Genomic DNA, 12,363 nt, shown 5'->3' with positions numbered 1-12,363 from the left:
TCAGTGAGATACGCAGGAACCACTTCTGGCCATGAAAGGAACAAATGGTTCAGTATACAGCCTGCTTGGTCATGTCTTGAGCCATCCATCTCTGATTCTATATTCTTTCTTTCTCTTTCTTTCTTTCTTTCTTTCTTTCTTTCTTTCTTTCTTTCTTTCTTTCTTTCTTTCTTTCTTTCCTTCCTTCTTTCTTTTCTCCCTTCCTTCCTTCCTCCCTCCCTCCCTCCATCATTGGAACAAGCTTCCTTTAGCAAATACATGGGCAGAAATACAGTGCAAAAAAAATCAGGATTTTGTGAGGACTATCTATCATGTTGAGCAACCCCAGGCGGTGACATGACTGAGCCAGGAAATTCACCTTATACAGACCTTATGAAACCTGCATGATCAGAAATGTGCCCAAGTGTCCCATTGTGTTTCAGCCACAGTGCTTGCTCCTTGGACATTCCATTCTGGGGGGAGTACGCCATGCATCAGAAAGCATGGACAGAAGATGTAGAAAGTCTCTCATCCCCTGCTATGCCTGACTCCTTCTCCCTTTGGCATTAGCACTCCCAGTCACACTGTCTAAGCACACAATTGTTGATGATTTTGTGCAACATGGAGACAAGGTCCTTCTGAGGATCAACTTTGCTTTCATGTTCCCTTTAATGTGTAAACTATATCCTGGGCAGCAGCCCAAACCAGAGTTGCGGTATTTAACAAATTACGTTTATGGCATCTCACCCCCACTCCCTTCTTCTTGCCATTCTTTTTCCTGCTTTAAACTTTCCCCATGATTCCTTCTCCCAGATCGTTTTACCTGTCTGTTATTATACTTGTCTCCAAAATTATTCTGAAATCTTGTTCCTGTCTACATGTACTCTTACCATGAGTTCGCTCTGTGTGCCATCCACAATATTAGCAGCTTTGGGTTTCTGAAGTAGTACAAGAAAACTAAAGTGTGACTGTTTGAGGGTTCATTTGTAAATGCTCAGAAGTTGTTTATCTGTGCATTTATAATGTAGATTTCCTTCATTTTCTGGAATAGACTGTGTTTGTGTCAATAGGATGGAAACCTCCTGGGGGTCTCTTGAAACTCTTCCCCCCCCCCCAGCATAGTACTTCCATAGTTTCCTCTGAGTCCTTCCATTCCACAAGGTCTGGCTCTAGTTTTGCTTCTATACAGGTCCCCTGCCTCCTTAAGAGCACCTTGGTCCTTATCATGCTGTTTGTTTCTAGCAGGACTTGTGATGACAGTGACCTACACCTACCGTGTAGCTGATGCACACCTAGGCACCTTTTCACAGCTCCTGCTCCGATGGAAAGGGAGCATCTACAAACTCCTCTATTGCGAGTTCTTAATCTTTATCTCTTTCTACTTCGGCATCAGCATTGTCTACAGGTGAGCGTCTCCTGAGCCTGGCATCTATCTTTAGGGCCTTTCTGTATAATCACTAAAATTCTGTCGCAAGTAGGGTTGCCAGGTCCCTCTTCGCCACCGGCGGGAGGTTTTTGGTGTGGAACCTGAGGAGGGCGGAGTATGGGGAGGGACTTCAATGCCATAGAGTCCAATGGCCAAAGCAGCCATTTCTTCCAGGTGATCTGATCTCTATCGGCTGGAGATCAGTTGTAATAGCAGATCTCCAGCTATTACATGGAGGCTGGCAACCCTAGTCACAAGTATATTTTCCACACCGTCTTTCCGCAGGTGACTGTTCAGTGATAATAGCTCAGTATCCCACCCAGATATCATAGATGGAGGTTAAGGCTTGCTGTTGAAGGGGAGCAGGAGATTTATACTTCTGCCCCCTTCTCTAGCTAAATGTGCTTATCTTCAAGAATGACATCTGTGGGCAGCAAGAAGTAGTGGTTGCCTCTCCAAAAATGTTTCCCACTAATATTTGTGCTCCCCTGCCACATGGCAACATAAGCAATATAGTTGCATGAATCACAGGAAATTAATTGTCAAACAATCTTGGTATATTGATGTGTTAGTATGAGTGGTGGTTTTTCCTTTCATTTTTAAAGCCCACATGTGGTTTTAAATAAACATGCTACCCCTTTTCTTTCCCTCAGTTTTCAGTTTAGGAAGCAAGAACAAATGTTAGGGTTGCCAGCCAGGTCTGGGTAAAAATAGAGGCTAAATGGGATGTTATTTACCTCCACACCATGAAAAGCTTTAGCTGCCTATTTCCACACATTAAGCCTTGATTAAAGGGACTGGACATTTTCCTCCAGACCTGGTGGTGACCCTAGTAAAGCTGTGGGAGGGAGAAAATTCTCCAGCAAGCAGCCCTGAATCCAGGCATATTTAGCTTCCCTGCAAAAGACATTGGACCTAGGAGGCTCAGTATAAAGATATGGATGCTGTGTGTGCGCGCGCGCGTATGCACACTTGAACACAGGCTTTTCTAGGTCGAAGCTTCTTAAACTGTGGGGGTCGCGAAAAAATTGACAACAGTAAACGGTAAAATTATATGTATACCAAATAATTGTTTTAAAATAAATTTCTTTATAATTTATTAAATGTCTGATGTGTATACCTATTTTATATACCTATATACCAGGGGTCGTGTAAACATTTCTTGGGCGAAAAGGGGTCGCAAGTGGAAAAGGTTTAAGAAGCTCTGTTCTACGTGACCACCCCCTGCTGGCCTGTTTAGCAACTACACCCTACCCCTCATTTCTCTGCGAACAAACTCAGTTTGGATGACAGAGGAAGCCCGGAGCATCTCATGTATTCCAAAGAACCAAAACAGTACATGAGGAGGGGGACTTGTGCCCCCATATGATTATGTAATCCCTCTACCTATTTTTAAATATAAGTATGTAAAGGTATGTGGGGTTTTCCTAGGAAGCTATCATTGTCTGTGTTAGAACATTTCAGTAAACAAAATGAATCAAAGAAAAGCAAGTACTAAAAAAATCAGATTTACCTTCCAGCTTCCACAGATACTGGCCAAATTTTGGAAACATTAAAAGAAGAGTGCTATAGAGCTAATATCATAGCTTCAGAACTCCCTAACTTAGCTAATGGTGCAAAATATTAGCTTGAATATAAGCCCAGGGAGGGTACATTGTCTCATTGTTTTAACAGTGTCCTCAGATTCCTAATTTACTATAGATGCTAACAGCTGTCCTGGCCCTTACAGATGTTCATTTGCTTCACTGTCTCATTTCACCTGCATTAGGTTTGATGTTTATTCTACTCTGTTATCGTCGGATGGGCGTCTCTTGCACCTGATTCAGGTGCATTGATTTCTCCTTTGACTGGATCTTCTACGCTGGCCTCCCTTTGTAACACCCCCACAATTTAACCAAGCCTTTAGATGTACTTCTGCCTTTGTAATTCCACTGCACCTTACCTAGGCAGCTTCTGGTTTGCATTGTCTTCTAATTCTGTAATCCTAGTCAATTGCATTGTTTATTCGATGTATTATGCTGTAGAATTGCATTTAAAAAAATCTGTAATCCACTTTGAGTCTCAGTGAGAAGGATTAACTGTAAATAAAGTAAATCAATATAATTCTATGTATGTAAGGCAATGAGATCTGATTCACAAAAGCTTGTGGTTCCTTCCAACTCTATGATTCTATGATTCCCTTCCAACTCTATGATGCTATGAAATGAATGTTGTTAGTCTTTAAACTATTACCTGATTCCTCTGTAATTTTTCTATTAGAGACTAACACAGCTAGCCCTCTGGAATTATGATGAGTGGAAGCAATCTCACAAATACTTTGCTTCTAAGCCATTATATTTTAGAAGAGCCAACACAATTCCTTCTCTTTCCCCAACAATAGTCTTTACATATGAATTATCCTAGAGTCTCTCTCTCTACACACAGGAAGTAAAGAAAGGAAAACATCCAAATAGTTTTTTGAAACCTTAAAAATTATAACAAAATATCTGCAAAATTGGGGGAATTGCTAGGATTGCCAGGTCCCTCTTGGCCACTGGCGGGAGGTTTTTGAGGTGGAGCCTGAGGAGGTCATGGTTTGGGGAGGGGACTTCAATGTCATAGAGTCCCATTGTCAACACGGCCATTTTCTCTGGGTGAACTGCTGTCTATCGGCTGGAGATCAGTTGTAACAGCAAGAGAATTCCAGCTAGTACCTGGAGGTTGGCAACCCTAGGACTTGCTGGGGTGAGCCCTTCCTTGCCTTTGAAAGAAACTATATGTGCAATCTTACCTGGGACTTATATAGCAAGGCAGCAAATAGAACCCAACACATTAAAAAAATTAAAATGACAAGTGGCAAGTGAGAGCTCAGTTTGCATGCCACCCACAAACAATTTCCATTATCTGTCTATGCCAACTTTGTTCCACCCAGCAACTAATGAATGTGCTACCTGGGGTAAATGTTGTATTTGTCCCAAGAAGAAAATATTGTGATTTATGTCCAGAAACCGAGACATCCCCAATAACAAAAGTGCTGTATTGAGAGACTGTACACAACAGATGGAAACAAATGTACATTTATTGGGCAAAAACCCTGATTGTGCAGAATGACCTTTGCAGGCAGCCAAGAGTCCAGTATTTCTGATCAATGAGAAATCTTTCTTACAGTTCAGAAACGGGGAATATCTCCCTTTTATTCCAGGTTTATTCTGCGTGAGAGCCAAAGACAGATGTTTGAGAAGCTGGCTCTGTACTGCAATAATTATGCTGAACTGATCCCCGTGTCTTTTGTGCTAGGTAAGGAATGATAAAAATATGAACCTGTATGAGAACTTACCTGTTCTTTTAAAATCTTCCCTGAAGGCTCCACAGCATGTTTCCCTATCATCCGAGCTGCCATAGGTAAATGCATATGGCAGGGCCCTCTTAGTAGGGGCACCAAAATTATGGGATTCCCATACTAGGGAGGTTTGTTCTGTAACATTACTGTTGGCCTTTAGGTGGCAGACTGACAATGTTTTATTCTGGAAGGCATTTACTATATTTGTGGTACAAAGGCCTTTCCTGTTTAGATGCACTGTCAATTTGGCTATAAAACTAACTTCATTATTAACTTGGTTTTATATGATGTTTTCATACCTTTGTAGGCTGCCCTAAAGATCTTGGTTTTGAAAGATGGGACATAAATATTTTACACAAATAAAAATACCAACTAAAACACTCATCTAACCAAAGCACTGTCTCACATCGACATCGAGGGTAACGTCACTTCATAAAATATGTTCCAAGGGAACGCAAACTTTCATCTTGACCCAACTTATTATGCCTTTCCTAATCTCATTATTTAAAAATAATTAATCACTTCTGAGATATTTTTGGGTTCCCTGATGTTTTCAAGGCTGGATTAAGACATGATCAAGCCCTAAATTATGGCCGGTTTAAGAGGCCCTGTAACATTATTTTTAAAAGTGTGTATTAACTGCTATTGAAATTTAGTTTTAAAAATTATATGTAGAGGTCCCTCTTAACCTGAGGCCCAAACCTGTATTTTACTTACCTTTTGTGTAAATCTTGTTGTGGCTGGGTTATTTTGGGTATGTGTGTTCTCTGTTGAGTTATGTTGATTACTTTTCACTGCTGTTACTTGTTTTAACTTGCTGAGCTTGGGTTGTTTTAGGGGTTGGGGTTGGTTATTTAAAATGTTTAGAATGTAATATTGTATTAGCTGCCTTGAGTAGCTTTGAGCTGGAGAGGCAGCAGAGAAATACACTCAATAAAATAGATAATTAAAAACATATGCATGAGTAGGAGAGACAATTATATCCTTTTCTACCTTGTTATAACTAACATGTGATTTCCACTCTAGGCTTTTACGTTACCTTGGTGGTGTCTCGCTGGTGGGGGCAATATGAGAGCATCCCTTGGCCTGATCGCATTATGAACCTGATCTCAAGTAGCGTGGAAGGGAAGGATGAGTATGGGCGCCTCCTACGACGCACCTTGGTACGCTACATCAATCTGCTGAGTGTGCTGATCTTGCGCTCTGTGAGCACTGCCGTCTTCAAGAGATTCCCAAGCATAGAACATGTTGTGAGAGCAGGTATGAGCCACAATTGTGGTGAATGGCTAGGACAAAATACAGACATGCTCCTCCGTGTCACCAACAGAGATAATGCTATGAGTTGGGGAATCCTCAAAGCTTATTGAGAGACCAAGATATGAGGAAGGGGGAATTTATGAAGTCTAAGGGTCCGCTACCTGTGCTGGTGACGATAGTTGTGCCCGCTCTGGATACCTATCAAACCACGTGCAGCCCACCAGCCATGCTTGGTGGCCAGCCAACTGTTGTGAAAGTAGGAAGCTGCCTAACAGCATTGCTCTGCTTTTTTAAGTTAAGAAAATCATATCCCACCTCCCCAGACACTTGCTTGACGTGACTCGCAAAGTACAAACAACACAGTGAATTCATAACAACCAACAACAGTAAATGATCAGCCATAAAACAGCATAACATAAAACAAAATTCAGCAGCCTAAAATGTAGGGTTGACAACGTCCAGGTGGTGGCTGGAGATCTCCTGCTGTTGCAACTGATCTCCAGCCGATAGAGATCAGTTCACCTGGAGAAAATGGTCACTTTGGCAACTGGACTCTACGGCACTGAAGTCCCTCCCCAAACACCGCCCTCCTCAGGCTCCGCCCCCAAAACCTCCCAGTATTTCCCAACCCGGAGCTGGCAACCCTATCCATCTTCTTTTAGGGAAAGCACAACACTGAGCAGCTGATAGCTGAAAAGTCAGGCAAAGAGCACGGATGCGTCATTCTAGTTGCCTTTCAGCTGCATGCTGCAGGGGCTGTACTGGGCCCAGTTCCTGCCTGCCTATGGTTGTGCAGCAGAAGTGTCTCCACATAGCCCTGCTGCATCATATGAGACAGAGGGCAACACCAAGGGATACTCCAGCCTAGGGTGGGGATTTGCCTTGCTCTTGTTATACACTTAAAGCATGAGTTAGATGAGTGCTCCCATACTGGAAGGTGAGTCCACAGCTCCACCTTCTGCTATACACTGGTAGGGCAGAATTCACTGCACAGATGTTGACCCCTGGGTGAGTAATGCCAGACTAGCTCACTAGTTCCAAAGCACAGTCTGTGTCCGTGCAGCAGCCTCTACCTCATAGCTCCTTAAATCTGCACAGCTTGGCCAAGCCACAGCTACCTCCCACCCAGGCTTGTCAGGGAAGGTTCGGGAGAGATGCCGTGAGCGTTGGACTGGCCCCCTTTCTTCCTGCTGGCTTGCAGGAGGAGAACAGGTAGCCAGGACAGACCTGCTCTAGCCCTCGGTATCTCCAAGCTAGGGCTGCCAACCTCCAGGTACTAGCTGGAGTTCTCCTGCTATTGCAACTGATCTCCGGCCAATAGAGATCAGTTCACCTGGAGAAAACGGCCACTTTGGCAATTGGACTCCATGGCATTGAAGTCCCTGCCCTCCCCAAATTCCACCCCAAAAACCTCCCACCAGTTGTGAAGAGGGACCTGGCAACCCTACTCCAAGCCCTCTTCTGAAATCTTTGAACTTCCTAGTTAAATTCCAGACTATTCTCAATAAGCCAGTAGCACTCCAAAAAAGGTTATATACTGTGTGGCTTTAGCAAGCAGATATCCCCTAAAGTTTGTGTGAATTCCACATTACTAAAAATGTACCTCAGTGCTTATAAAGATACAATCATGTGCTGACAACAAATGAGAAAGGTGTGAAATACCTCCTACCAGTGTCTTTTCTAATACAGTGGCTCTATCTAGCGGTCATTTTGTATTCTGTTTTTGGCATCTTTCTTTTTTCCCCTGTAAAGTCAACTAAAAGGGTTTTGGAAATCCCCCCCCCCATGGTGGTTGGCCCTGTGGTAAAAAGCAGCAGCTTAAAACAGAAAAATTGGACAGGCAGCAGCCAACCACAGACACTAACAATTCTGTACTCAAATTTAACTCCATTATAAAGACAGCAATCTACAATTAATTGAGGTTATTCAAAAAGAGGGATGTTCAACAACAGGGAGGACTAAGTAGCTGACCATTGAACAGGAAATCTGCTTCTGCTTTCCTCCCTCTGGGGTCCAGTTCATACCATCACGTTGCACAGGAGTGACTAAGACTGGGAGACAAACAATCGTTTTTAAGAAAGGTAAAAATGGTTTGAAAGAGGTTTTGCTTCCAAGGGCATGCGCTTGTATTTCTGTTGTCCACACAAACCTGTTTGCCACAAGCAATCCCCGCATACACACGCAAAACAGGGAATCCATATACTACCTTCATTCTCTGGAATAAACAAAAAGCGTGGTCCATTCTTAGACGGTGTGAGGTGTGATTTTGCTGTCAAGTCACAGTTGACTTATGGCAACACCATAGGGTTTTCAAGGCAAGAGGCATTCGGAGGTGGTTTGCCATTGCCCGCCTCTGCGTGGGCTGAGAGAGTTCTGAGAGAACTGCGACTGGCCCAAGACTACCAGCAGGCTTCATGTGGAGGAGGGGAGAATTGAACCCGGTTCTCCAGATTCCAGTCCACCGCTCTTAACCACTTCATCACGTTGGCTCTCATTCTTAAAACTATCACAGCACAAACCAATGTGCACGGCACTGTAAAAAGCAGCATATGCTTGCGTGCCTTAGCACCCCGTTTCTTAGATGCATGAAGCCCCAAAGCACCAACAATCTGATCGGTGTGTTGAAGATGCACAAGGGCAGGACATGGACTAGTCATCATTCCTGCTTCCTGCTTTTCCGCAGGTGAATAAACCACATCAGATAGGGGGAAAACAGTTTACAGTGTGGACAAAACATACCTGAGAGGAAAAGATCATCAACAGGGGTTTAGGGGCTTAGATAACTCCGTACGCCTTGTTCATGCATGTAAAGCCTTTTCAATGTATGGTGGTTCACAAAGTAATTAGGTTTCCATGGAGATCTCTATAATTATATGAGGTGGGCCCTTCAAATGCCTCTCGGAAATAGTTAGTCATCCTAAACCAAAAAGATGGGCACTTATTAATACTATTTTGCTCCATTTGAGTAATTACATTGGAAGTAACCTGTTTATTAAAGATCTCTTGAAACTGTCACGCTAAACAGACTTACCAAGAAATTAAGTCATTTTAAACTCAGATGAACTTACTTCTGAGTAAACATTTATAACCGGGTTCCAATGGGCGGCCTCTGTAAAATCCTGACGCCAGTTACTGCCTTCGCCAACATACTTTTGAAATACAGTGAAGCTGTTCCATCTTATTTCAAACTTAATTGAACTCCAGATCAAGTCAGACCTGGTGGACAACCCTAACAAGGATGCCTAGTGGTTCGGTTCAAAGATTTGTGGCACCAACCGCTTACATGCTTGCAATGAGCTTAAAGACAAAAAAGCCAGCACAAAGTTTAGGTTCAGGGCATCAAGACTCCTGTAAAGCAAGATCACTGGGCCCTCCAGGCCAGTTTTGATAACTGACAGCAGACCTTCAAGTGGAAGGTATTTCCCAAACCTGCTCCTGAGAGTCAAATTAAACATATCTTGAAAGATCTGTGAACAGATTCGACCTGGTTTTTAAGGAGGGATGATTGGGGTGGGGGAGAGAGAATCAGATGAAGGCTGTGGCATAGGACAGTTGAACCTTTCCCCCTGTGAGAAAATGGACTTGCAAACGGAGTTCCCTCGGGTTCCAGGAGCTCAGAGGATTCTATGGCCATTGCAGGTCTCCCCCTACCCACCCACTCCTAAAGGGTCTCCAGCTTCTCTCTGGGCATTAGCCACTGCAGTCAATTAATCCTGAAAAGTGTTCGCTTCCAAAGATGGAGGAACTGCTCGACCCAGTCCCTATAAGCCCCTTCCCTTGGGCCCACCCCTCTTCATACGTCAGGCCTGAGGATGAACAAAGACTGGCTCTCCGTTCCCACCACCGGCAGCCAAAATCCGCCCCTCCCATTACTTCTTTGAAGGTGGGATGGGGTGGTCTATTTCCCGTTTCACTCATACTTGCTAAAGCTGGGACAATCTATCGGATGTTCACAAATTTGCACTTTGGTGATGTATGCTCACCCTTGGACCCTTCCCTTTTACAGCCCTTTGTAAAGTATGACTGAAGCAGGTGTGTTATGGGTACAGAGATCAGGCTTTGAGCATTCAGGTTATAAGAATTCAGTAAACAAATAAAAATCCACCTACATGATCAGGTACAAAAATCACAGTGAGTTGGGTTATAAAGAAAAGATGAAACATGGAGTCTTCTAGCCCTAACTCTAGACATACCTTAACAGTGTTGTCTCTAGGACAGGCCATTCACTCTTACAGCTGTTTGACATTCTTCCAGTACCTCTGTTCTCCAGTTTGGGGGGCTCCTCCTCATTGTCCTCATCACATGTTCAAGATGGAGTCCTGGTGTAAAAGCTTGGCTTTCATGGCTTGGCAAGTTGGTGTTCCTAGTATGAGGCAAGCAGAAAAGGAGAGAGAGTTCTCTGGTGTGTGCAAAGAATTTATCATCTCCCTTTTGGGAGCCCATCCCCTCTCTTGGGCATTCCTTTCTTCTTGACCCGAAAGGAAAAGACACAATCTAGCATTTGTATCTGACGAAGGGAGCTTTGACTCTCAAAAGCTTATACCCTGAAAATCTTGTTGACCTCAAAGGTGCTACTGGAGTCGAATCTAGCTGTTTTACTGCAGAACAACATGGCTACCCTCTGAATCCAGTGTTTGGCTTCCCAGTCACTGTCCTTAGGTGTGACATTCTAGCTGAGGGGTTAGATGGTAAATCTTTTGTTCCATTCCATTTGTGTAACTATGTGCTGAAGTGCTCTGTGCTTGAGAGAGCTATGACTCACCCCCTGTAGTTTTTCCTTTTGCCAGTCTTTCACCAGCATTAAACCTTCTGGAGCATGGGTAGAGTGCAGCCCCAGTCATTGAAATTTTATGGGGAATTGTAGGGTAGAGGGCATTTTTTCATATTTCTCATGAAATTTTCCAAATATCACCCACACACACACACACACACGCACACATACACACACACATGCACAGGCATCTGTCTCTTTTGATCTCGGACCCCTTTGACAGATTATAGGCATTGACCTTGGAACTTTCTGCAGGCCAAGCATATGCTTTATCACTCAACCTCTTTAATAAAGCAATGTTAACAGTCTTCCTCACATATGTAATTGTTTCGGGCATTGGAACTCTGGCAACCTTTGAGATAAGAGTGACTTCATGAGATGCCGAGACTTTTACTATGAGCGTGCAACCAGAGAGTATCTGTCAGTGCCCCTAGCTCTGTGCTGTGGTGTACAAGGGACGTGGACTAGAGTGGGATAGTTTGGGCCTGAAATCCCCCGAGTAAACTGCGTACCCAGTCCCTGCCATCAAAAACTGTGCAAAAGATGCACATTCAGGCATAAATTGCTATTATAGCTGATTCTGGTTGAGGAGCAGCTTATGAACAAGGCTGTATTTCACGCTGTTTACATGTACAGAATTTAGCTTTAGTCACATAATCCTGCTGCCCAAGAAACTCAGCTTTCCTTTTAAATAAAATGCAACCTTATAGCCTAGATGGTGGCAAAGCTAGGCTTCAATGTCTGTAGGCAATGCCTAGCAAAATCTTAGAAGTTTGGTGGAAGAGGAATCAAGGAGGATTTCTACTTGTTAGAGACATTTCAGAAGTAGGATTGTGAATTGGCTTGGAGAAGAAGGGTTCGTCCCTTTAACAGAGGCTTACTATAAGGAAATAAGCAGCTGAAGCTTTACATGGGTTGCAAAGGCAGGAAACAGTACAATGGAAAGAAGGTGATACATAAGTAAACAGGGTTGCCAGCTTCCAGGTGGGGTTTGCAGATCTCCCAGAATTACAATTGATCTCCAGACGATAGAGATCAGTTTCCCTGGAGAAAAGAGATGCTCTGTTAGGTAGACTGTATGGCATTTTACCCCACAAAGGCCCCTCCCCAATCTCCACCTTCCACAGGCTCCTTCCCCAAGTCTCCTGAAATTTCCCAACCTTACAATAGAATGCAATCCTGTCCCCTTATTACAGCTACCAATCCAATATGAATGTTTCCTTCGTTTTTGCTTTTTTAAGCCAGCCTCTTTTAACTTCAGTAAATGTCCTACAATGAAGTTTCAGAGTTTGAGACTGGGCCAGATTTTGTTGACAACATTTTCAAACACAGCCTTCTCTCACATGCAATGACATGTGAGCCATCAGAAAAAAATATTTGACATATTGTGCATGAATATGAGTTTCCTCCCCAGTGTGGCTCTTTTCACCAAGTATGTCCCACATTTCAAGCAAGTACATGGGTCCTCCCTAACATGAATGCTTTCTTGTAGTATAAGATTTCTGGACTGATGGAAATGTTTCCCACATTCATAACACTAATAAGGTTTCTCTTTAGTGTGAATTCTTTCATGTACAGTAATGTTGGAGTAATTTGCAAAATCTTTTTGAC

The 12,363-nt window shown here is 43.3% G+C and overlaps 1 protein-coding gene across 1 annotated transcript in view; it reads left to right on the top strand.

Annotated features, from left to right (window-relative positions):
• Positions 1-1,232: 1,232 nt before the first annotated feature.
• Positions 1,233-12,363, top strand: part of LOC130479745 (bestrophin-1-like) — a 28,009-nt gene continuing 16,878 nt past the window's right edge. Inside the window, exons 1-3 of the mRNA XM_056852156.1 lie at positions 1,233-1,384; positions 4,587-4,681; positions 5,751-5,984. Coding sequence (XP_056708134.1) covers positions 1,233-1,384; positions 4,587-4,681; positions 5,751-5,984 — 481 coding nt within the window. The remainder of the gene's footprint in view (positions 1,385-4,586; positions 4,682-5,750; positions 5,985-12,363) is intronic.

The sequence above is a fragment of the Euleptes europaea genome, chromosome 6, assembly GCF_029931775.1.
Source record: "Euleptes europaea isolate rEulEur1 chromosome 6, rEulEur1.hap1, whole genome shotgun sequence".
Taxonomy (NCBI): domain Eukaryota; kingdom Metazoa; phylum Chordata; class Lepidosauria; order Squamata; family Sphaerodactylidae; genus Euleptes; species Euleptes europaea.
This window is presented reverse-complemented; position numbering and strand designations above follow the sequence as displayed.